Source organism: Mercenaria mercenaria, chromosome 17 (genome assembly GCF_021730395.1).
Source record: "Mercenaria mercenaria strain notata chromosome 17, MADL_Memer_1, whole genome shotgun sequence".
NCBI classification, from domain to species: Eukaryota; Metazoa; Mollusca; class Bivalvia; order Venerida; family Veneridae; genus Mercenaria; species Mercenaria mercenaria.
In genome coordinates this window covers 69677319-69704839 of record NC_069377.1, presented here as the reverse complement: position 1 = coordinate 69704839, position 27521 = coordinate 69677319, and the positions used below count along the sequence as shown (strand labels likewise).

Sequence of the window (27521 nt, the reverse complement as noted above, 5' to 3'; positions counted from 1 at the left end):
TGTAGTTGAATTTTTTTACTGAGTTAATGTATGTTGTTAATATCACAGATTTACAAATGAATATCTGACCAAGAAAAAGTAACAACAGTGTTTATCAAACTTAACTTTTTTTCAAAATATATATCAGAAAATGTTATTTACACACAGACAATGGAATAAAAATATAACTGACACATAGATTATGGAATAAAAAGAAAAATAGTACTATATATTTTTGAGTTATTCCAACAACTAACAGAGAACTGTAAAAACTTTGTTCATATGAGCCGTGCCATGAGAAAACCAACATAGTGGGTTTGCGACCAGCATGGATCCAGACCAGCCTGCGCATCCGCGCAGTCTGGTCAGGCTCCATGCTGTTCACTAACAGTTTCTCCAATTCCAATAGGCTTTAAAAGCGAACAGCATGGAGCCTGATCAGACTGCGCGGATGCGCAGGCTGGTCTGGATCCATGCTGGTCGCAAACCCACTATGTTGGTTTTCTCATGGCACGGCTCAATTATGTAGTACCCAATGGAAGTTAAAACATGAACATAATAATTGTCTTGCATGAAAATTACAAAACAAACCGTGATTCAGACCATAACGTGTTTAACTTGAAAAACAAATCTGTTGAGGTCACTCTTCTTAAAATGTTGAAAAAATATATCACTCAGTACTGATGAGGAATTTGTTTGTGAAGTTTTGTAAAAGCTAGAGAAAGGATCAGAAGATGAACAGACACAATCACACAAAGTCTGATAGTATTTTGTTTAGTTGTATTTTAGGCTTTCTAAGGATATTCTTACAGTTTTTATTTTACCAAATTTGGTCACTTATACCTGAAAATCACATGTATATTTATTTACCAGTATCAAAGTTGTTTTTATGGTAATACAAGAGGGTCAATATACTCTAAAGAGGATCACCTGACCTCAACCATTTGACCTTTAATGTCAGGACATTAAATGTAATGATTTTGTTTAATGTGATAAAGGGGACCCTGACAAGGCCTTGAGAAACCATTTGAACAAACTAGAGAGAGGTCAGCATAATGATGCTACAGACCAAGTGTCGTGAAGATCCATCAACTGCTTGAGAAGAAGTTGTTAAAAGTTTTTTTTCCTATTTTTATCTCTGATGGCCCCTATAAGGGGTCCAGCAGAGCCTCTTAACAATCTTGGGAGAGGTCCATACAATGACACCACAAAGCTTCATGCAAACAGGTTGTCTAATTTCTTTGCTGTGTAACCATTTGAAAAAAGTTACAACAGTTTCCTGACAGGCTGTTACAGACCAGAAATTCTGACCAGTAGTTGGAGAGGAGATGTAGTTGGAGAGGAGATGCTAACAAAAGTTCAGGTGAGCTTAAAACATCAGCGGTAAAGATCAGCAGATAGTTTCATCCAAATTTATACACACCTAGTCTTTAAAAAATAAACTTTTCTGTTCCTTCTTTTTTTCATCTATAGAGCAGACAATTTCTATCATGATTGTACATCCTGATATAAGAAAATCTATACGGATATCATAATTACACTACTATTAATTAAAGTGAATTATATCTGGTAATTTCACAGAGAAAAACTTTTCCACTGGTATGGAACTACAAAATAGGTACAACTTGGTAAGACATGAAATAATAAGAAAAAAATGTTTGTTAAAATATCTCACATTTGTGATAACCAGCGCCTACATTCACAGAAAATACTGCATCTGGTGTTCACTCAGTAAGATATTAACGGATCTTACACTAAATCAAATAAATATCATCGACGCTTTCAACAGTTTATGTATATACAATTAAATATACAGTCTAACTTTAACTTGAACTCGACGGGACCTACAAAATTTGTTTGAGTGATCGATTGTTCCAGATATCGAACAAAATTCATTATATAGGGATATTTCCGGGACCCAAAGACAAGTTCAAGAGAAGGGTGGTGTATGAATTATCCGAGTTCTAGTTAACAAAGTTTGATTGTACATACATTGACTTATTTAGGCTTAAAAGTCCTTCATTCAAAAGTTGTTAAATGTAAATGTTAGTGTAACAACTGGTGAAGATTTTTATGTATTTGTTCATTAAAAGGTGACAATAATGGCACATTCTGTAAAAAGATTGTTAGAGTGTAATATCTCCTTTCAAAACTATAAATCCCTGTATCCCAAACAGCTTCACGAAAGGGTTACATGCATGCCTACCTCGGGAGCACAAGTAGTGAAGTTGGAATTTTAATGACAATTATTATCACAGATCTATACATCCTGATAAGGTAAACAAGAGATCACAGAGTGATCTTGGTGCCCACCAATGTGCCATTTTTGAGTGTTCCAAATTTCAAGACTTATTGACTACCTCAAGGTCAAATTTCATTTCAGTACACAACACTGTGCATGTGGTCCAAATTCGAAAGCTGTAGCTTGAGAAATGTGAAAGTAGGTCACTAGATCAATTTCAAGGACAAAGTTCTTTGTACACAAAACTAAGCATGTGCATCAAGTTTGAAGGCTGTAGTTTGAGAAATCTGAAAGTAGGTCACTAGGTCAATCTTAACGTCAAAGTTTATTTCTGTACACAAAACTATGCAAGTGGTCCTAAAGTGAAGGCTGTGGCTTGAGAAATGTGAAAGTAGGTCACTAGGTCAAAATCAAGGTCAAATTACACTTCAGAACACAAATCTATGCATGTGGTCCAAATTTAAAGCCTGTACCTTCAAAAAGGTGAAAGTAGGTCACTAGGTCAATGTCAAGGTCAAAGTTTGTTTCGGTACACAATCCTATGCATGTGGTCTAAATTTGAAGCCTGTAGCTACAGAAATGTGAAAATAGGTCACTAGGTCAATCTTAAGGTCAAAGTTAATTTCAGTACACAAAACTATTCAAGTGGTCCAAATTTGAAGGCTGTAGCTTGAGAAATGTGAAAGTAGGTCACTAGGTCAAAATCAAGGTCAAATTTTATTTTGGAACAAAGAACTATGCATGTGATCCAAATTTGAAGCCTGTACCTTCAAAAATGTGAAAGTAGGTCACTAGGTCAATGTAAAGGTCCAAGTTCGTTTCGGTACACAAAACTATGCATGTGGTCCAAATTTGAAGGCTGTAGCTTGAGCAATGTGAAAGTAGGTCACTAGGTCAAAATCAAGGTCAAATTTCATTTCGGAATATGAAACTATGCATATGGTCCAAATTTGAAGCCTGTACCTTCAAAAATGTGAAAGTAGGTCACTAGGTCAATGTCAAGGTCAAAGTTTTTTTTAATTGACAAAACTATACATGTGGTCAAAATTTGAAGGCTGTAGCTACAGAAATGTGAAAGTAGGTCACTAGGTCAAAATCAAGGTCAAATCATGTCAAGGTTCATCTTGCCACTCAAAACCAAACATGTGGTCCAAATTTGAATGTTGTAGGTTATTGACAAGAAGATTTTAAAAGCTTTTCCCTATATAAGTCTATATGAACCATGTGACCCCCAGGGCGGGGCCATATTTGACCCTAGGGGTATAATTTGAACAAACTTGGTAGAGAACCACTAGATGATGCTACATTACAAATGCCAAAGCCCTAGGCTTTGTGGTTTGGACAAGAAGATTTTCAAAGTTTTTCCCTATGTAAGTCTATGTAAACCATGTGACCCCCGAGGCGGGGCCATATTTGACCCTAGGGGGATAATTTGAAAAATTTTAGTAAAAGACCACTAGATGATGTCACATACAAAATATCAAAGCCCTAGGCCCTGTGGTTTTGAACAAGAGGTTTTTCAAAGTTTTTCCCTATATAAGTCTATATAAACCATGTGATCCCCGGGGCGGGGCCATATTAGACCCCAGGGAAATAATTTGAATCATCTTGGTAGAGGACCACTAGATGATGCTTCATACCAAATATCAAAACCCTAGGCTCTGTGGTTTTGGACAAGAAGATTTTCAAAGTTTTTCCCTACATAAATCTATGTAAATTATAGAAATAAACAAAGGGCCATAACTCACTAAAAACTTGTTGAACCAGTCTGATTTTCAGGGGGACACAACTAGGGTACCAATACATCATTCTGACAAAGTTTGGTCAAAATCCCCCTGGTAGTTTCTGAGGAGATGCGATAACGAGAAATTGTTAACGGACGGAAGGACGGACAGAAGGACGACGGACCACTGACGCAGAGTGATTTGAATAGCCCACCATCTGATGATGGTGGGCTAATAAACAATATGAAATTCCAGATAGTCTTACATACTATATAGTAATGACTACATCTTCTAAATATCATCATTCTACAAAGCTAAAGTTTTGACCTTGATTAAAGGTAAAATTTCTGTAATGTTGAGAACTGACATATAATATGACACAAATAAAACAATGGAATTAACAATAGATAAACATAAAACAAGAGGGCCATGATGGACCTATATCGCTCACCTGAGTACCACTGCTCTTAATGATAAGATCAAGGTTTGACAAAGATCACATAGGCATACACATTAAATATCATCAAGATAAACATTTTCTTGCTGCCGAGGTATATTCATTTACATAAAATAAAAGGAGGTAATTTGTCATAAATTCAGTCAAAGGTTATTTACCCTGATTGTCCGAGTCCATCTGATGGCATAATGACATTTCAAATCAGTATCTTCATTGGTTACTGAGATACAGCAATTTTAATTTGATACAAAGGGAGGTAATTTGACATAAAATCAGTCTCTAGTTATCTACCCTGATTGTCTTAGTCCAACTAATGACAATAATGAAATTTCAAATGAGTCCTATAAATACTTACTGAGATAAATCCATTTTCATAAAATCAGGGGAGGTAATCATGCATTGGCATATGCACGTAGAAGATACAGAGTACAAGCCTTTATAACAATATATTAGAAAAGCATTCATATTTATATACGTTCAATCTAACATGACTATTTCTTACCATGGAAGACATAAATAAAGTTTCAAACCAATCTCATTAGAAGCTGCTAGGTATATTCATTTACATAAAAAAGGGAGGTAATTTGTCATAAATTCAGTCAATATGTATCTTCACTGATTGTCAAAGTCAATCTGATGGCATAAATGAAATTTCAGATCAGTATCTTCATTAGTTACTGAGATATACCCATTTAATTTGAAATAAAGGGAGGTAATTTGACATAAAATCCATTCATAGTTATCTACCCTGATTGTCTCAGTCCAACTAATGACAATAATAAAATTTCAAGCGAGTCCTATAAGTACTTACTGATATAAATCCATTTTGATTAAAATCCGGAGGTAATTAGATATAAAATAACTCCGGAACCTTTGTTGGTTCTGACAGATTCATCATGGAATCCAAGTTTTATTGTTGTTGAAGATATTTTGCAAGTTTGTATCAAATCAAACTATAAAAAGAAGTCTCTATATGGCTGCAAAAGCCAAAAAAGCGAAGTCTGGACCTTTAAGGGGCCATAACTCTGGAACCCTTGATGGGATCTGGCCAGTTTTCAAAAGGAACCCAGATATTATGCCAGTACAAGTTGTGTGCAGGTTTGATTAAAGTTGATTGCAAAATGTCTCTATCGTGTTCACAAGCCCAAAATAGCAAATTTTGGCCCTTTAAGGGGCCATAACTCTGGAACCCTTGATGGGATCTGGCCAGTTTTCAAAAAGAACAGAGATATTATGCCAATACAAGTTGTGTGCAGGTTTGATTAAAGTTGATTGCAAAATGTTGTATCTATCGTGTTCACAAGCCAAAAATAGCAAATTTTGGCTCTTTAAGGGGCCGTAACTCTGGAACCCATGATGGAATCTAGCCAGTTTTCGAAAGGAAGCGAGATATTATGTCCATACAAGTTGTGTGCAAGTTTGATCAAAATCAAATACAAAATGTGGTCTCTATTGTGTTCACAAGGAAATTGTGAACGGACGGATGACGGACGAAGGGTGATCACAAAAGCTCATTCTGTCACTAGCTAAAAATAAAAATCAATATATAAGTATTTACAGTGAACAGAAAATATGATCCCATAACATCTAACTTTAATAGGATAACAAAAGAAAGAAATAACAAATGTTACATTGATTCCACTACCCCATATACAGTGATACTACAGACCAAATATTCATAATCATATAATAATAATCTGTCAGTTTTTCTACATTCATAGGTTCTCATCCTGAAGCTGAACATACAATAATCATCACAAAACCTTACCAAGGCACAAACACTAGCCATCAAAACTAACCCTTTTAAGTATTCAAATTTTTTTTCCCCTTAATCATGTTAACTGACAAACTTTAATGGACCTAACAGTTGCACAAAGACTCATGCAAGCAATATTGACAAAACAGTGACAGACAGATTGTCAAACTGACAAAAGGCCAACAAATCTTCTAGCCAGCATAACAATTAAAACATAAAAAAAAAACCTTAAAAAGTATTGAAAAACATCTACAATATAATTGCTATACTACTGTTACGTAATGCTTATATAATGCTAAAACACATGGAATCATGTCATTGCACATTTAAGAAATGAAATGGGTTTTTTTTGGTGTTCATGTGAAATGCACGACAGAATAGGATCTGCAAATACGTGTTTAATTTGCCGATCCTATGCTGTTGTTTATTTCGCATGAACACTGAAAAAAATATTTTCATCTATTACATTTCCTTTCCATTTGTAAACAAGATAATATAAATTGCACATATTTTGTGGCATTTAACATTAAAATCAGCTCTCCGGCCATTCTGTTCACCAGACGGAACAATTGCGACGTCATCTAAGGAACGTTCTCCCTGACGTAACTTTCGCGCCTTTTCTTTCTGATGTTCATACGAAATGAACATCATAATTTTTAAAGGAAAAGGATTGGGCGAATGTAAATATACATCATTATCAGTCATTTTGTATTTCAATCACTGTTCAATCAACTATAATTTTTTATCAGACTAGCATTTATATTTTATCAAAATGACTTTTTGTCAAAAAGATGTATTATGATATGCAATACAAGGTGTTGATTTATGTGCAATTTCACACAGAGTAAAACTATGACCCCTCTTCTGACCCCTCTAATACTATCTCTTCAAAACATGACTCTTTATCAATTTATTTTCATTCCTTTTTTCATAAATATCACACGTTCAACAGTATAAATGAGATTGGACCTTCGTTAAACAATGTCAGTCATACATTGTTGGTCCACAAGACTTCTGCTTAATTGTCTCTTGTTATTTTGTCAGACCTATGTTCTGTTATGTCGATGTTTTGTCTGCCAATGTTTGTAATAAATCCTAGATACACTGTGAATGAAGTTGAAACAAAATAAACATTTGTCATTTGTAAGTCTAAGACTGTAAACTAAGAATGTACATGTTAAGAAACAGAGCTCCAGTTTATCTTAGAGAAGCTGTGTAGGGATACAGAATAGATAATAAAACTTCTTTTGTATATTAACATCAGAATCCCGAAGGATGTTGCCTGTGTGAGACAGTAATACAAATGTGTCAAATTAAATCAAAAACACTACCAAATGCATGTATTCAATGTTTTTAAATGATAAAACTAATTTCTCTTTATCACAAACATAATGTTAACAATACTTTAGTATATCATTTAATAATACGGTAAACAGGAACTCAATTTTAAATGATAATAAATTATAGCATGAATTATGAGAAACTGTATAAAATTATTTAGGTTAATACATCCAGTATCACTGATATGATTCCTAGAAATAAACTACTGGACAAGTTTATTGTGGTAAAAAAGACAATATATCAAAGATAAATACAAATTCAATGTCAACATTATATAAAATAAATGTCAATATTAAAGTGCAATTGTAGATGACATATAATCAATACCAAGGATAACACAAAAAGAGAGCATAAAGTTTTCTTATTTCCATTGTGGTCCTAGCTAGTGAACACATAGCTGAGGTGTATCTATTTGGGGTGTGTTGGGGTTAGCAGCAAAACCAGCAAAACATAGTATTAATTGTATTGCAACTTTCATGCTACCAAAATAGGAAACCAAACGATGCTCAGTGTTCATTTGCAGAAGAATAAATATTCAGCCCTGATTGCAGTTAAAAAAAAAAAAACAAGCATTAACAGCATGTGAATTTATTTGTTTATGCATGTTTTTTTTCTCCTGATAAGACTTGCCTGAATCCAGTAAAAAAAAAAGTCGTTTTTAAGCAAATACAATAAACAGATCTGAAAAAATGTAAATATTACCTGACCTTTGAAAAAACAAAACAAGTGAGACATTAAAAATGACTAGTTATAGGAATGTATTATCTCATCACAAAATTATTTTGCGTAGCACAGTGTACAGAAAAAACTTTACACAATTTTTTACTTTGGAATTGTGTTTAAAAAATGTTAATCATGTATATTTTTGTATTATTTTGTCTTTTAGGTTTTTGAAGCAAATAGGTGTGCATAGTTTTCAGAAAGGTTCAGCTCTGAGATATATGTCAAGGATTTCAATATTTGACTTGAACATAGTTTGCAGGAAATATTCCAACATTTCCTTTGAATCGCCCTTCCCACCAATCATCTTTTGTGTCTGTCCGTGTTAGAACTTCTATTTTGTCTCCTGAAAAACAAGAGTTTTAACTGATCATGATTTTTATAAATGTATCATCAAAAATACATGAAAAATGGCTAAATTATGTACACAATAAGAAACAGTCATATTACTTTGTTTGATTTATGGCACTGTCACATTTCGTTAGCCTTAAACCTAAAATTATCAACTTTTAAAAGATATATCTTGTCTTCTGAACAAAAAAATGGAATGTAATCTATCCAAATAAAGATCTGGCTGAAGTTTTCAAAATTTCAGAATTATATATTCAACTGTAATACTACTGTACGAGTACAAGTGATAGTTTCTGAGAAACCTGCTTACATGCAAAGCATCAACCTGAACTTTTGTGATGCAGACGACTATGATTGGAAAGCTCTTCTATTTGTAAAATTTCAAACAGTCGAGCTACAAATCCAATGAATATCTACAGCTTCAACAAATTTGGACAGACAGACGAAAAGAATGGACAGCCAATGGTCAAGGGCAACTCTAAGTGCCCACCCAAAAATTTGGAGGGGGTTGGGGGGGCACAAAAAGGGGCATAACTGTTACTGAAATGTAAGCCAGAGTTATTATACCTGCCACATGCCTTATGATATCTCGTGCAAAAGATGTGTGTAGAATTCGAAAACATTCTGTCAAGTAATTTTAAGAAACATGCTTACACAAAAAACTTTAAAAAAATATCAAACCTTGCAGTTTTAGATAAGAAGGGTTTTAATGTTTTTCTAAGTAAAACAAATGACTAATATGGTCTCAGGGTCAATTCTGTCCAAAGAAGTATGATTTTGAATAAACTTTGTAGATTACCACTACACAATTTTATTTACCAAATATCAAAGCTCAGGAACTTGTGGTTATGGAAAAGAAGAGTTTGGAAGTTTTTTCTTATGATTGCCATTGCAACTAAATTCTGTATGGAATAGAATTATTTGAGTAACTTTGGTTCAAGACCATGCAAGGAACATCCAGGCCAAGTTTCATCATTCAGAGGCGGTGTCATTTGAAGAAAAGTGTGAATGGTCAGACAAGCAGATGGGTGACTTCATGCTCAGGTGAGCTAAAAAGAGGAATAACTGAAAAAAAGAAAGAGGGTTATGGGACATATCATCACAGTGAACAAGTGTGTCAAGTTTCAATACATTCCCACAAGTGGTTACTGAGATACCTGCTTTCATACAAAAGCTTCACCAAAAATTGTTAAGAAGGGGCATAACTTTGTAGAAACTGAAAACAGAGTTACTGACCTTGTGCACTGAGGTCAGGTCATCACAGTAAACAGATGTATTAAGCTTCAATATCTATTATCTCAAAGAGGTTAGTGAGATACAAGCTTATACACAAAAAGAACTTAATCAAATATATTAAGTTGAAAAAGGGGAATAGCTTTGAAAAAAAAGAAAAAAAGAGTTATCTGTGGAACCTGTGCAATGCATGTCAGGTTATCATACTGAACACGTGTGTGAAGTTTTTATCCATTCCTGTAAGTAGATACTGAGATACCAACTAACATAAAAAACCTAACCAAACTGGGGTGCAGACACCTATGTCGATAAATGGTCTAGTGTAGTAACTTCACCTACTTTTTGAGTAGTCCAGCAAAAACTGACTAAGATTTCATCATTTTTGTTTGGTTTTTACACTTCCTGTTCAGAACCACATTTACCTGACTTAACTGACACTTACCTATTCTAAAAGACAGGTCACATGGTAGCTGTCCTTCAAATGGATGCTTGGCTGTAGCCCACAGGTCCCAGGAATCATTAGATCCAGTAGACAAATTGCTAGCCCCTGTAAACAAATATAATATTAGAAAGCAACTAAATAACTTTTTGCAGAAATGTTAGATATAACATACAAAATAACACCACCTTCAATCTTATGTCACTTCTTTTCAACAAAGGCATTGAGGATCTAGTGGATAAGGTATTGCCATTCAATAAGACTGTAAGAGTTTGGTCTAAGCAGTGGTCAGTAGTCACAAATCCTCATGTCAAACCAAATTAATGCTTGTTTTCCTTGGGTGCATACTTCTTAAGATAGTTCTGCATGGTTAGATTTAAAAAAAAACTTCCATAATGTAGAACTTGATGAAACCTGGATTTTTATAAAATCCAGAATAAAAAAGACAAAATCAAAAATCAAAAATTGAGAAGTTAGTGAATAATAGGTAATAGAATAATAGTGACATTGCTGAACTCAAAAATACACATACAAATTGCCAATAATTTTATAGATTGGTTAGCGATTCCTTATGCAGAATGGAGGCTTTATTCTACGCTATATGGATAAATGAACTTATACCATAACATCCAGTTTATCAAACATGCAGAACTACTTTAAGTCTTCAAGAGTTTTTCAAAGCTGAGCAAGAATATATTAACATTTACACCATGTTTCTGTTCCATTTACCAAGGTTAATTTCTTTGCACTAGTAACTGACAGCTTATTTCAGTAGGACAAGTTATATCAATTATATTTATCTTAACATTTTCTTACAGATTGCAAGAGATTTTTGTGAAATTCATGGGCCGGCATAACATTAAAAGGAAAACTAGTGATTATTTTTCACAAAATATATATATCTCCCACCACTTACCACAAATTAAGGTCCATAACTCCAGGGAAAAATCACTGAACCACAACATTCCAACTATATATACAACAATGTTTGACAACAGTAATGGCTGTGAAGATTGGTGGAATTTCAAAGTGGTATCGCAGGAGTATACAGATCAAAATATTAGACAAATCAAGGGTCATGCCTCTGCTGAAGATTTAATCAGTACTGGAGGTGATGTATGGTACTGGAGGAGTTATGTGGTACTGGAGGTGTTGTGTGGTACCGGAGGTGTTGTGTGGTACTGGAGGAGTTGTGTGGTACTGGAGGAGTTGTGTGGTACTGGAGGTGTTGTGTGGTACTGGAGGTGTTGTGTGGTACTGGAGGTGTTGTATGGTACTGGAGGTGTTATGTGGTACTTTAGGAGTTGTGTGGTACTAGAGGTGTTGTGTGGTACTGAAGGTGTTGTGTGGTACTTTAGGAGTTGTGTGGTACTGGAGGTGTTATGTGGTACTTTAGGAGTTGTGTAGTACTGGAGGTGTTGTGTGCTACTGGAGGTGTTGTGTGGTACTGGAAGAGTTGTGTGGTAATGGAGGTGTTGTGTGGTACTGGAGGTGTTATGTGGTACTGGAGGTGTTGTGTGGTACTTTAGGAGTTGTGTGGTACTGGAGGTGTTATGTGGTACTTTAGGAGTTGTGTGGTACTGGAGGTGTTGTGTGGTACTGGAGGTGTTATGTGGTACTTATGGAGTTGTGTGGTACTTATGGAGTTGTGTGGTACTGGAGGAGTTGTGTGGTACTGGAGGTGTTGTGTGGTACTGGAGGTGTTGTGTGGTACTGGAGGTGTTGTGTGGTACTTTAGGAGTTGTGTGGTACTGGAGGTGTTATGTGGTACTTTAGGAGTTGTGTGGTACTGGAGGTGTTGTGTAGTACTGGAGGTGTTATGTGGTACTTATGGAGTTGTGTGGTACTGGATGTGTTGTGTGGTACTGGAGGAGTTGTGTGGTACTGGAGGTGTTGTGTGGTACTGGAGGTGCTGTGTGGTACTGGAGGAGTTGTGAGGTACTTTAGGAGTTGTGTGGTACTGGAGGTGTTTTGTGGTACTTTAGAAGTTGTGTGGTACTGGTGTTGTGTGGTACTGAAGGTGTTGTGTGGTACTTTAGGAGTTGTGTGGTACTGGATGTGTTGTGTGGTACTGGAGGAGTTGTGTGGTACTGGAGGTGTTATGTGATACTTTAGGAGTTGTGTGGTACTGGAGGTGTTGTGTGGTACTGGAGGTGTTATGTGGTACTTATGGAGTTGTGTGGTACTGGAAGTGTTGTGTGGTACTGGAGGAGTTGTGTGGTACTGGATGTGTTGTGTGGTACTGGAGGTGTTATGTGGTACTTTAGGAGTTGTGTGGTACTGGATGTGTTGTGTGGTACTGGAGGTGTTGTGTGGTACTGGAGGTGTTATGTGGTACTTTAGGAGTTGTGTGGTACTGGAGGTGTTGTGTGGTACTGGAGGTGTTATGTGGTACTTATGGAGTTGTGTGGTACTGGAAGTGTTGTGTGGTACTGGAGGAGTTGTGTGGTACTGGAGGTGTTGTGTGGTACTGGAGGTGCTGTGTGGTACTGGAGGAGTTGTGAGGTACTTTAGGAGTTGTGTGGTACTGGAGGTGTTTTGTGTTACTTTAAAAGTTGTGTGGTACTGGAGGTGTTGTGTGGTACTGAAGGTGTTGTGTGGTACTTTAGAAGTTGTGTGGTACTGGAGGTGTTGTGTGGTACTGAAGGTGTTGTGTGGTACTGGAGGAGTTGTGTGGTACTGGCGGTGCTGTGTGGTACTGGAGGAGTTGTGTGGTACTTTAGGAGTTGTGTGGTACTGGAGGTGTTTTGTGGTACCTTAGAAGTTGTGTGGTACTAGAGGTGTTGTGTGATACTTTAGAAGTTGTGTGGTACTGGAGGTGTTATGTGGTACTGAAGGTGTTGTGTGGTACTGGAAGTGTTGGAGCTGTGTGGTACTGGAGGTGTTGTGTGGTACTGGAGGAGTTGTGTGGTACGGGAGGAGTTGTGTGGTACTGGAGGTGTTGTGTGGTACTGGAGGAGTTGTGTGGTACTGGAGGTGTTGTGTGGTACTGGAGGAGTTGTGTGGTACTGGAGGTGTTGTGTGTAACTGGAGGAGTTGTGTGGTACTGGAAGAGTTGTGTGGTACTGGAGGTGTTGTGTGGTACGGGAGGAGTTGTGTGGTACTGGAGGTGTTGTGTGGTACTGGAGGTGTTGTGTGGTACTGGAAGAGGTGTGTGGTACTGGAGGTGTTGTGTGGTACTGGAAGTTTAACTAAATCAATGTGTCTCTCCCACTATATCATGTACATATGGGAGACATTTATATTCTCAACTACTAGATGAAACTGTTGCTAGTAAGTGTAATCACTAATTACATTGTGAATGTTCACTGAGAAGCTTTTATGAATCAGTCACTCAAAATCAATTTTTACCAATCCCAACTAAAACATGGCTAAAGTTTTAAAAATCATATTTCATTATTAAAGTAAATTACAATAAAAAAAAAGTAAGGAATATTCATAAAATGATCTGAGAACTTCAAGAAATATAGACCTGAGACTGATCTGGGCCTCGTCTTTCCTGCTGATTTCTGATGGCTTCTGTGAAACTCTGGACTTGATGACTTATAATTGCTTGATGTATTTTTTGTAACAGTCTTTGTGGTCTTTGTCATGCGTTTTGAAAATATTCTATTTCCTGAGGGCGGAGTTTTACTTCCTAGAGGCGGAGTTTTACTACTTAGAGGTGGAGAGCTGGAGTCATCAGAGTCCCAGTCTTTCCCTGGTGAACTGTCTTCTTTGTCTTTAGATTTCCGTCTTGACTTAAATGAGCCTGTAAAACTCTATAATAATAAATAGTATATATATTAGACAATTTTTTTCAACAACAAAAAAGTTTAAGTGCTATCAAAAAGTGCCGTGTGAAATATGGTATACAAAATTAATGTATATGCATGATGTTGTGAATGTTGTACAGCAGTCTTGGTATTTGACAGTCAAAAGACATTTTTACAATCTTAAGAATTCATGCATTGTAGCATGTTACATTCTGTGTTTTGCGATGCTTTTTAAACTCTTGTATAGCTCTTATGATGGGTAAATAATTAAAACCCACATGACAATGTCTGACACATTTTACTCAATTATTGTATACATTGAAAATTGAACAAAAGGTATCATGAGGAACATGATCCTACAATCAGCGCCAACATGTAAGGTAAATTAAACATTATGTGAACTTCAACACACAAAATTTTGTTTCATGGTTGATCACTATTTGTACAAGTGTCTTAAGAGAGTTCATAAACATTTATACAGTAAACTCCACTTATAGCAAACTCCTAATGACTAGTGTAATCCATTTGTTACATCCAGAGATTGTTATTAAGATATAGCAAACAAATTCCTTATAAGGAAATGATTGATCATGCCTTGAAGTCCGCTGCTGAAGTGTACTTACCATATAGAATGTAGTTTAGTTTACTTGATTGACCTTTAATCTAACTGTTTATATTATATTTTCTGATTATGATTTTTGTGTCTGCTATATCCATAAATGTATTTTTTTTTTTGCAAAAGGGACATGGGGGTTCCTTATATCCAATAACCTGCTACAAACATGTCTTTCATAACCATTTTATTTTATGCAGAATACAGAATGGGAAAATCAAGACATTTGAATTTGTTCCTTATTACTGGAAATTGTTATAACCATGTTTGTTATCAGTGAATACTGTGCATACATTTATCACATGTCTGACGTTGTGGGAAACAAAGCCAGTATATAATTTTGATATTTCTTTATATATAACAGGTAAAGAAAGAAAATTTCTTATAATACTGAATTCATTAAACTTGTTGAATAAAAATGTCAATATACATACACTAAATTTACTCTTCAAGTCAAGGTCTCCTGTAGCACCAGAAGCGGCCTTTAGTGCCTCCTTTTTTGCCATCCTGACAAGTTCTTTCTCAGCTTGTTTCCGGTGACCCTCAAGAACCTCGTATAAACAGGCACACTCTTCAGGAGGATCAACGTATCCTTGCAAGATTTCATATGCTCTTATATCACGACCATAAAACCTTGAAAAAGGAAAGTTTAAAAAGCTGTAAAAGGGTTAGGGCAAACAGCAAAATGAGCCCATGTTTATTGTAAATTGGAAAGTTTAGAAAGGAATTGGACCAGCTGAAATGAACATACCAGTACCTGCCTTAACAGGGCAGTTCTGACTGTTCTAGCTCCTCATGTATTGTTTACACTGGGTTAGCTGCTCAATATAAATAAAATTAACTGTTCAAACATTCTTGAAGAAAGTGTAAATTGTTTCCTACTGCCACCAATAAAGTATATATCAAGATGTATACAAGCAATATAATTCATATACAGCATCTCATTTCCAGTCATAGGAACTGTATAGACTTGAATCCAGTGGTAGCGAGTTTGATCTCCTAGCAAAACAACTGTCCTCTATAATAGTTACACAAAAGGCATTACATTGCAAATTTTAGATCCTCTATATCTGTGGTCAGGTAAAGTAATCCTGATGAGACATCTTTGTCTTTACCATAATCCATCTTGGAAAACAGAATTTAGAAACATAAAAGTTCACTGAGAAGTTCAAGATACTTTTTAATAAAAGATGAATATAAATAACTCTAATTCTTTTCCAGACAAGTACAAAAATAAAATAACAAAAATTACTTTTTATTTGCATCCTTTCTCTCTATAAGGGCACTCCCTTCTACAGAAATTCCAGCAAATATTCCCCGAGTTTTTGAGTATGTGTATATAGCAGCAGTGCTTCTTAGTGCAACATCAGCTTCCAAGTTTCGCCCGAGTGGACCAGCTGCCACAGTAAAGTTACCGCCAATGGTCAGGTTACCTCCCTTTGAAAAGGCTTCTACTGCAGAACGCTTGTTCAGAATGATTACAAAGTCTGTAACCTAAAAATGAGAAAATTTGTGATAAAAGTTTACACTAGTAAATATTCTTAGTTCATTTCAAATGATAATTATTTTGCTTCTATCAAAATATGGAATGTGGAAGTTTTATTTTGACATGAAAAAAGACTCTTTATACTTAAGTATGGAAGTCTATCTATAGTAAACATGAGGTATGAGTGAAGTGAAGTTTGCTCCCTTACTGACAAGGCAGCAACTATATGCCCCAGAAATTTGATACCATTTTCAAGCTTTTGCTCATTTTGGGTTTAACACCATTTTTCAACAGAATTTCAATTATGTAACGGCGGGCAGTTAACCTAACCAGTGTTCCTGGATTCTGTACCAGTACTAACTTGTTCCCCACAAGATACTGCCAACCTCTTCATATAAATCTGAGGTTGAGGATGATTGGCACAATGTGTTTTATCAAATCGTCACATAGAATTAAATTCTGACTCACCTGGGGATATCCAAAATTTTTATCAATAACTAAACTAGCCAACTACAGATATAACTATTGAAAATTCTTTAAGTAACAAACAAATAAAAACAGCTAAAAAAGTACAATAGACTTAGAGCTGCCACTGCAGGTAATACATTCCCATGTCATCCTGATCAGGTAAACAATGGATACTAGTTTCATAAAAATCCTACCAGCTGTTTAGAAGATACAGAGTAGACACAAAATAAAGCTATTTACTTCCATGTGTTCTTGTCAAGGTAAATAAGTGACGCTAGTTTCATTAGTTCTTGTACCGATTAGATGATATGACGGGTACAGGAAATAAAGCTGTTTGACTTTTTAATTGGGTGGCCTTGACCACAGACCTAGGTAATGTGTGTATCTCCACGTAATATGTTGAATTTTTATGTGCAATAATATTTGAAAATCCATTAAACATGGACTGAACTCCAATATAGGCCCCATATACTTTTCATCTAGGTAATAACAAATTAAGAAACAATTTTACCTCTGCACCTATTTCAAAGCCTCCACCTATGCCTGCTATACCTATCGCAGATGGTGCCGACCAACCTTCAAAATAAAATGAAAACTTTGTTCCAGTTATCAGTAGTTCAAACCATTGAACAAAATACATTATATAGGGAGTTCAAAGGAAGGGTGGTGTTCGAATTATCATTTCGAACGAAGTTTAAATGTACAAACATATATGACAAAAGTTTTGTTTTGGTCTGGAATTACTGCCCTTTTTTCTGTCTCAATGCTTACGAGATTACTGTGTCTGTGAATTGAAAGTTATATTGATACCAGGGTAGTTATTTCTCATCTCACTTTTATTTTGCAATCAATATTCAACAGCCTTATTTACAGTGTCAATATTTACTGTAAAATAGAATATTTTGGGAGGCTATAAGATCGCTATATAAAAATTGGTTCACATGGTAGAATTTCATTGAAATACTACAATCTCCTGAAATACTACAATAGGGCTATTTAAATTATAGCAACACACCTTTTTGTATTTGTTTTACTGAATGCTGACAGAGAAAAGGGTAAGAAAACATCCCTCAAAAAATATTTTGATTTTGCAGTAACAATAAGTAGCTGGTTATATCATAAGACATACTCCTGGGTAAAACTGAAACATGTTTTGACCTAGAGTATATTGCAATGTTTGTTAGTGAGTCACTAAGTCTGTGTTTAAAGTTAATCATGATCCATCAGCCCTTCAAGGCACAGTATAGCAAAAAAATATAGACTGCTCTAAATGTTAGTGAATAATAGCAAATATTATGTACCCTGCTGAAACAAGCTCATCTCACTGACCAACAGGGCAGTGCAGTATGGTCATAGAAAGGGAAAATACTTGAAAAAAAAGATGTCTTGGCTGCCTTACCGACATGATACTATCTGCTAAATATCAGTTTTTCGTACAACAGCATGAGAATATAATATAACAATTGCAGACTTACATTTTGGCCAAAACATAGCTTTGTTGACCTGCCAGAAAGTAATATAGACCTTGAACTACATCCTTAGTCAATGATACTTTCAGACAGGCCAACAAACTACATACTGAACAAACTTAACATTAAAAAAAATAAAATTAACAGCCATAGCATTTTTAATTCTTGCGTGGAAATCATTTTCAGACTAGAGGTCACAGTATCTATTACCATTGACCAACTCATCCCAAAACCAATCAGGGGTCATTTACTGACCACAGGCAATCATTCTATGAAGTTCTATGACTGTAGGCAAAGGCATTCATTTAGTTTTTTAGCAGTCTTACTAACCTGTTTTCTAAAACAATAGTGGTTGTCAAATGACCAAAGGCAGTCATCCTATTATGTTTAATGACTACCCTTACAGAAGCAAGCCTCTGTGGCGTACATGCTGCGTATTTGCTGTGTATATGCTGCGAACACAGTAGTACGCCAGAGGAGTACATTTTACATACACCGCAAGCCGCGTACATGCCGCGTACTATTTCGACGAGTACACAGCATGTACGCAGGAGGTCACTAGTACACTTCAGGTACGCAGCACAGACTCTGAAAATTTAAGGAGTACACTGCATGTACGCAGGAGGTACTTGTACAAGAAAATAGTACACTGCATGTACACCGCAGATACTTTGAAATTTGTGCAGTACACTTCATATACGCGGGAAAGACTTGTACAATTTCTTTTTGCATTTATACTTAGTTTTTTTTTTTTATAAGTTAAAGTCTGAAGTAAACTTCATATACGCGGGAGGGACTTGTTCATTTTCTTTTGGTGTTTATACTTTGAATTTTTTTAGGTAAAAGTCTGAAGTACACTTCATGCAGGAAGGATTTGTACATTTTTTTTTTTTTTGGAAGCAACAACTTGATTTCCGAGTAACTTTTATCTTAATAGCATAGAATAGTTCAGATTATCGGTATTCTGAACAATGAAAATTTGCCAAACTATTTGCAATGTTCATTTGTGAAGCTTACATCTTAGTGATTTCTGAGCTGCACCTTGCATGCAGTGTAAAAATATATTCTTTTTCATTTTGAATTAATCCTGGAGCTTTCTAACTTGGATAATTGAAAAGCCTTATTTGAACTTTGTTGCATTACATTTTGTAATACATGAAATAATTACCAAGATAATGCCTCAACAGCGCCTGAATGAGAAGAATTAATAGCTCTCACTGTTATTTGATACTCTTAAGCAAAACACAATTCTATCATGTTTTATAAAGGCTTTAATGCTCATTATGTTAACTCATTAAGGCTTCACCAAATTAAAAAGTTGTTCATCGGATTTGCCGCTCGTATATTTTCAGAACGTTTTTGGCTAATTGCGCTCGCCCCATTGGAAAAAATCAATCCAAAATTTTTTGGTGCGCTACTTTTTACGGACGTAAAAGTGTATAAATGCTTATATTATTCCAGTCCTAGATTGTTCTCAGATGGATTTTAATCAAAATAAATACATACTACGCACACATCGTCTATAACAAATCATAACACTTATATTTAGTTGCATTAAAGTTGTTTCCCCTTGATGCAGTTACGCCATTTTCTTCAAATGTTTACCAAATTACATGCTACAAAAATTGATTTATTTCATTGAAAAGTGGATGAAGAAAAGCATACTAATTTATTTGATAACATCAATCTTCATTATTTTGGTAAGGGTAAATACTTATTGATGCATGTCACTTATCTTTTTTCTGTTTTTTTCTGTCCAAATGATCAGCATTTGTATACGAAAGTTGGTGGGGTAAGGAATTTACATTATCACAGCAGTTTCGCCACAAGAGTACACAGCATGTATGCAGCAGGAGTACACAGCATGTACGCCGCAGGACTCGGGCCAGAAGTACACAGCATGTACGCCACAGGAGTACACAGCATGTACGCCACAGGAGTACACAGCATGTACGCAGCAGGAGTACACAGAATGTACGCCGCAAGGGTAGTACACCGCAGGCTCATTTGCATGTGAAAAATGTATGTGCCGCGTATATGCTGCGTACTATTTCCCGCATACTAAATTCCTCCAGCGCACATCCTGTGTACTATGTAGTCCACAGCATGTACGCAGCAAGTAGTACGCGGCAGAGCTCATTTGCATGTCAAAAGTGTACTACAAACGTACTATCGGTGTATGTGCGGTGTATATCCTGCGTACTATTTAAAGCCTTTGATTTCAGTACACATCATGTACGCATCATATACGCTGTATGTACACAGCAAGAGTACGCAGCAGGCCTTTTTCTTCTGTAAGGGAACAGGCCAAAGTTTTTTCAGTTATAGAACAGAAACTGTTTTCAGTCTCAATGTCTTTGTGACCTTAATCTTTGACATACTGACTCCCAAAAGAGAGTCATCTACTGTTTACAGGCAGTAATCATATGAAGTTTGAAGACTGTAAGCCAAAGCATTCATTACTTATTGAGAGAAAGCCATTTTCAGTCTCGAAGTCAGTCTGACATTGACCTTTGACCTACAGATCCCCAAATGAACTGGGATCATCTACTGACCAAAGGCAAGCATCTTATGAAGTCTGACAACTGTAGGCCTAAGCATTTTTTACTTAAGGTTTCCAGTGACTTTGACCACTGAAATACTATCCCCATAAAAATAAGGATCATCTACTGACCACAGGCAATCATCCTGTGAAGTTTGACCACTGTGAGATCAAGCATTCTATAGTTATTTATAGGAAACCAAATTGGTCTTTCTTCCGACCCATCCAATGAGCAAAAAAATATACCCCTCTTCCTTGAACTTGAAGGGGGTCATAATAAGACCCAATGTACAGTTAAACTCGGCTTGATAATGCATAAACAAACCTGAGGTTATACTGTCATCCTTTTTGGCAATAACAATACCACTTCCTCCACGGGCTGTCACCAAAAATCCTGCCTTCACTACCGTTAACACTGCCAAGCCTTTTGCTTTTGTGAAAATTCCAGCTGAAATGACATTACTATATTTTTATCAAAATAATGATATTTCTTATACTGGCAAAACAAGAGAGAAGGGACTGTAATAAATAAGTTTGGGGAAAAATTTCACCCCATTACTGTTGAATAATAGTACTAAATCCTGTTCTATTTACATGTAATTGATCAACCAGCATTCTATTACATCATCTATTAGTGTTTTGAACAGTTTTTTTCCAAAATCAAGTCGATAATTATTCATGCATTTTTTCTGTTTTCCTAAATTTAATATCAGTATACAAACTGCAATAACTGTTACTGGTAGTGTCTAAATAATTTGCAACAATTGTTAAGAGTCCTGATAGTACACATGTACGCATCAATGATGGAAGTTAAAATCAAATATTTAAGTGTCACCTATGGTTCCCTCATATTTTTTCACAGTCTACATGAAAGTATATTTTTGCATCGATAAAACTGATTTTTCTGTCTATTTCTGCATTGAGTATCTTCTTATCTAAGTGCTTCTATTATGAATAAACTCCAAGTACAGAAGATAGGGCAATGCATCTGTCTCCAAAAAGTGCTCAATCAGGTGTACAATGTGCTCTTAATGTACGGAAAATAGCCATCAGGACACAACAAGAACACCGCATCAACTATTGCAATAGCATTATAATAGAATGCTGCTAAAATAATGTCAATAATATCATAAGTCTTTTCTGCAGTATCAATAGTAGTCAAAATAAGCCCCATTAGTCACCTTGTATATTTGCCATTAATTTGTAATACCTGGTATGAGTTTGTCAGGTCCCATTTTTGCTGTGGGAACGGTGAATTCTTTGAGAATTTTTGCCGCTTTTTTTGCCTCTGACTTCAGGCTGTGTGGTATAGGAGTATTCACCATCTTTGTAGGATAAAAATTTCTTACAAACTGTCATGTAAATAATCTGAAAGTAAAAAGGGAATTGGAAAAAATAATTATACAACTTTGTAAAAATGGAAAACAAAGTTATAAAACCTGTGCATTTTGTGTGAAATCATCAAAATATTCAAATGTGTTAAGTTTCAATCCATTCCTACTAGTGATTACTGAAATAGCAGCTTACACACAAAAACCTAACCAATCAAGATGCTAATGCTGACGAACAGGTGAGTGCAATATCTCTACTTATTCTTTGAATTGTCAAGCTAAAAAAAAGGTACAGGCTTCAAAATTAGATATCAAAGTAGTTTACAAATCTAATTCATATGGTGTTGTAGAAAATGGTACAACCTACTGACTGCAGAACTATAAAGTTTCATGTAAATATTGGCAAAACTTACTTTGGTTTTAATTTAATGTTTGTGATATTAAAGGGACTAACCAACAAATTTTCGGTGAAAAATAATTTCTATTTAAGTAACTAGTTGTGCAAACTTATTCACATAAGACTTTCGCAAGATATTCTTATAAATAACCAAACATACTGTGCAGAAAGTAGAAAACCATTGCAACAATTTCGAAATAATGCAGAAAACGTTTTCATAGTATTTTTACCAATGTCTAACTTTTACTTTCATCAATTTTATCATTTTGCTGTGTCAGATATATGCAAAACTTGGTAGAACTGAACACTCAAGGCCTTTAAAAACACCTCATCCATATATGGCAATAATTTCAATCATGCAACTTGTATTCAATTATTTTGATATTAACTTATTTGCAGCTTATTATCCATAATGCACTCCCTCAGGAGTTTAACATGTTTGGCCTTATGGAGCTTATGTTTCAATGAATCATAGGCTGTGACCTGGGCTGCAATATCCACAATCGCTTTTATTGGTTGATCACCCGAGTCCCCATGGAAAACTGACAGACTGAGCTTACCAGGCCATTCTGGAGAGCAGGTTAGCTCTGAAAAAGTAAGGGGGAAGAAGTTAGTGAAATTAGGTTTACAGGTCACTTCCAACAGCTTTGCTTTTGGATTAACCCTTCAGCAATGTGGTTAGAGTGTCCCCCTATGGATCATTAGGTCTTAAGGTTGAGACCTTAGTATTTTCTCCCCAAGGTTTACTTTACTCATTAAATCTGATCTTTTATGAATATGATGGTTTCTTTTGTGATACTTGGAAGTGTGTCACCAGTACACATGTAGCTTGTGCTGTAATTCTCGTTACACACAGTTGTTTTCATGCTTTCCTAGTAACAGAAATCAGAAACATCTGATCAAAATTGATTACAAAGTCTTTCTAGAATTGGCTAAACTAGCATGTTCAGAGACAGCAAGACAACTTTTGACTGTCACTATCCCATTAGAGGGATGGCAATTACAAAATATCAGCTGATAAACTGAATGAGTAAGACTTAGGTTTAACATTTTTGTTTTCACACATCATCTTTGCCTGCCATGGGTTCTGATGACAAACAGCAGGTGTAAAGAACATTTTGCCTGGCCAAGACAATTTCTGTTGTTATACATAGGGATAAAATCAAATTCTTATCTGAATATAAAGCAGCTTTATAATGACAGGCAAAGATAAATAATTTGTGCAAAAAAAGAAAAAAAAAAGAAGGTAAACTGTAAGTAATTAAGTAGAATTGAATCTAGTTTTTAGCCTTGTTAGTTTGCATTCAGCCTGTTCTGACCGCTTGTAACATATTTTTAACTGACACTCACTGACTTGTGTCTTTGATGTGTTTTAGGGGGAAGTCTTTCATGCCAAAAATGTTTGAGATTTATTCGGATACAGAGAAAACTACCACTTAAATTGTACGATGTTGCTCACTTGTTTCGTGTAAATGGTCTCCAACTAGGCTTTGAAGTAAGATTTTTCTAATGATTATAGACTTGCCCAAAAGATGGCCAATCATTGATTCAATTCAATTCAAATTTCAGTTCAAATTTTTTTTTTTAAATTGGGGATATGGAAGCAAAGTACATGTCAAAATGCAGTTGTAAACTTTCTAATGACTCATGTCACTGGGGCAAGCACTTTTCAAAATGACTTTCTGGCATTTTCCCCCAGAAAACATTAATTAAGGCCTAACTAGTGTAAATGCATTCTGATTTCTACTCACTGTCACATAACTGCGGACAGGTTTTTGAACACTATTTTTTTTTATTTTTCACTTGGCATGGCCACAGAGGTCAAAATTAAAGCTGGCTTCTGTTTAAATTTCATTGTGCACGTATTAACTCAATTTTAGTATGAGTAGCACTTCCAGGTCACAGCAGTGTGATTTTGATATGATTTTACAGTAAGCAAATGTGACAACAGAAATCTTTCTTATACGATACATGACCCGTACTTAACTTTTCTCTTCATTTTATGTCAGTTTTATCATAATTCTTTAAAACGAGGTAGGGATTTGTTCTCTGAAATGGGTCTAGATATGTTTGGCAGCTCTTTAAAAAATGTCAGTTTTATATAGAATATATAGGAAATACTATTTAGGCATGTGTCAACTATAAGAAAATTTCGGCAAAAATTGAGATTTGTCCAGATATTGAATCTTTATAAATGGGCTAGTTTGGTCTGATTTTGATAGCAAATAATCATTTCATTGCAATTTTGCAATAAAAATTGATAAAAAAAAAACAAAAAAACCCCACTTTTTCACTGTTTTGGGTGTACTTAAAAAAATACACATTTCCACACTAAATTTGCCCATTTATAGCTTTCACAGCTAGGTGACATTTGGTATATTTCAAAGTGTTAAGTGTGTAATTTGCTTGCTTAGAGTAAAAAATTATAAGTTAGGGCAAAAACAAGCTCAAGTTAAAAATTATGTCGTGACATCTATTTTGGAAGAAAATTGATGCAGTGACACTCATTACTGAGTCCCTATGTTGCCATATTGCTATGGAGGTTTCCTAGCACACGCTGTGGAACAACCAGTATGTCCATTTCAGTAACAATGCAGGCTACCTTGCTGCCGTTTACAAACTTTACACATTGGGCATTTAGAAAATAGTAAACAATCTTATTATGCCTAGTCTACAGCATTAAATAACTTCCATTTAAACTCAAAGACACCAAGTATGGCATAGGTTTTCTACTTTCGTTTTTCAACAAAATTGCCGGTTGTCACCCATTATTTTGCAAGTGTCTAAGAAAAGTTGGCATCTTTGAGTTTAAATGTAAGCTATAGGGATATCTGGCATCAAATACTCGTTTTAGGATTAAAACAGTGCTTTTTAACTTTTTTTTTAATGAGAGGACCAATATGAGCACCATGACTGGACGAGCACCTGCGCAAATACTGTAGTGGTTGTAGGTATATAAGACACTTCCAACAGCTTTTAAGTGACGTGGTTAGTGTCCCCCTACAATGTAATCTTTTAGCAACATCGTTAGAGTGTCCGGGGTTCGATCCTATGTAGAGACTGGGGTATTTTACTAAAATAACCTGCATAATAATCAGTATTATTGTTGGGCAGTGCACTGCATATCTAAGGCTGCAATCACTTCCTGGTTCACATATCAAGTTGGATACTAACATTTTATGGTATTATACTTGTGACACTCACATTTATATACAGAAAGTAGTATTAAAAATAATCCATTCTCAATACTTCTTATAATGTGCCAGTTTAATGTATCAATGATATGTAATCATGTTATACTGTCTTTTCTGAAGAGACTGACGTTGTTTTTCCCTTTGTTTACATTGTTGGAGTAGCTTCCCCTGAATAAAATAGTTTATTCCGCGACACATGTCTTTATCAGGTCACAATAGCCTAAATAGTTTCCCCTATATATTCTATATAAAACTGACCTTTTCAAAGAGCTACCAAACATAGCTAGACCCATTTCAGAGAACAAATCCTTACCTCATTTTAAAGAGTTATGATAAAACTGATATAAAATGAAGAGAAAAGTAGGGGTCATGTATCTTCTAAGAAAGATTTCTCTGGTCACATTTACTTACTGTAAACTGACATCAAAATCACACTGCTGTGACCTGGAAGTACTACTCATACTAAAATGGAGCTTGACTTCACCAAATACAACCTGCTCTCCCATTTTTCCTACCAAAATGTCAACAATACATCCACAATGAAATTTAAACAAAAACTAGCCACAATTTAGATCTCTGTTGCCATGCCAAGTGAAAAATTAGTGTTCAAATACCTGGCAGCCATTACGCGACTAGACCAGATGGCTCCCACGCTGGTTCCTTTAGTTTAGTTAGGCCAATCACTTGTCACAATATCTCAACGACAATTGGTTACTGTGTCACTACTGTGTCAAGTGACCTGGCTGAGATCATTTACATATATCATAATTACATTAATTATATTTCCTTGTGATTTTGCATTAGATAAATCCAAAAAATTAAACTCATGAATTAACATCATATCTCACCGGTATCTCAAAAATGTAATGCTAAGGGTTAAACCCTTCTTTATTTTCTCTACTCTTCCCCAAGGTACTGGTCCTAAAGCTTAAAAATTTGGATGTCATCAGTTCAGGTCGCCCCAAGAATATGTTGTTATTGTGTCCCAATAAAATGCCCTTTCTAAAAAAAATCCATTCTAATATTCCGAGGGGGGGAGGGGGGGGGGAACAAGGAGAGTGGCGAATTTGTTGTTTTTTTCTTCTTGTAGTAGACACAAATAGATTACAGCCCAATCCCCTCTCAAGTAACATATAATCGAATATAGGTAAGCACTGTTCCCGTTTAATTACCATGAAAGAAGCACAAATGTAGTATCATGGTCATAACATTTAATTAGCAACTGAACATAAAAATTGTTTTGTAATGTCCGTAAAAGAAGTGACCATTGAGTATTTTTTTAACAGAAAGATTTGGACCTTGCCCATGCGCGATCCAATGAAATCAAATGTATTAAGAACATACTAATGCGCACGAGACATGTTCTTCTTCTTTTTCTTTGATAGTGGCAAGCAGTCACAACTTGCGTGGGGGTTTAAAGAGATAGACTGTCAAGTCTCCCAAGCTGGAGGACAATGATAGTTGTCATACAAAATATTGCAAGACCTAAATCAACCTTAAAATGCCTACATATGTGCAAGCACACCATATATAAGTTGAAGAAAGAGTGTTAGTGAGGTTAAAAGATGAAAGCTATATGTGTGTACAAAGGATATGTGGCAATGTAGCCAGCGCTGTCCTAAATACCGGTCCACTAAACTGTTGTTCTTGGAAAAAATGAGTACTTAATGTAATCTGATGGTGAGTGTGGCATTTTGGTACGCCATATGGTGCATGGTAATGACCTGAATGTCTAGTGTAAGGGGTTAAGTAGTACGTAGGTGTTATATCTGCAAGTCCATATTGAATTTTATAGAAAAAAGCTAGACGAGCATTTTGTCTTCTACGTTCCCATTTCAGCTGGTTAAAAATATCTGTGATAGTTCCAGGTAAGTTAGATTAGTTATTAGTTACGAATCAAGCTGCTCCTTTTTTAACACTTTCTAATTTCTGGATATCAGATACGTGAAATGGACCCTAAACTGATGAGGTCTTACTAAGGTTGAAGGTTCCATGTGCACCGCCGTATGAACACATCTGCGGAT

At 35.5% G+C, this 27521-nt stretch overlaps 1 protein-coding gene across 2 annotated transcripts; it reads right to left on the bottom strand.

Annotated features, from left to right (window-relative positions):
- Positions 1–25660, bottom strand: LOC123536649 (SH3 domain-containing YSC84-like protein 1). 2 transcript variants are annotated; one of them, XM_045319986.2, is made up of 9 exons: positions 25508–25660; positions 21786–21943; positions 20901–21023; positions 17076–17140; positions 15863–16104; positions 15045–15243; positions 13715–14003; positions 10246–10350; positions 1–8565 (listed from the first exon to the last, which is right to left on the bottom strand). In XM_045319986.2, exons 2-9 carry the CDS (start codon positions 21898–21900, stop codon positions 8453–8455), a joined length of 1251 nt encoding a protein of 416 aa, XP_045175921.2. In that variant the 5' UTR covers positions 21901–21943; positions 25508–25660; the 3' UTR covers positions 1–8452. The 2 variants fall into 2 exon arrangements, with proteins under 2 accessions (XP_045175921.2, XP_053384522.1); XM_053528547.1 differs by having other exon boundaries at positions 25553–25658.
- Positions 25661–27521: the final 1861 nt, after the last annotated feature.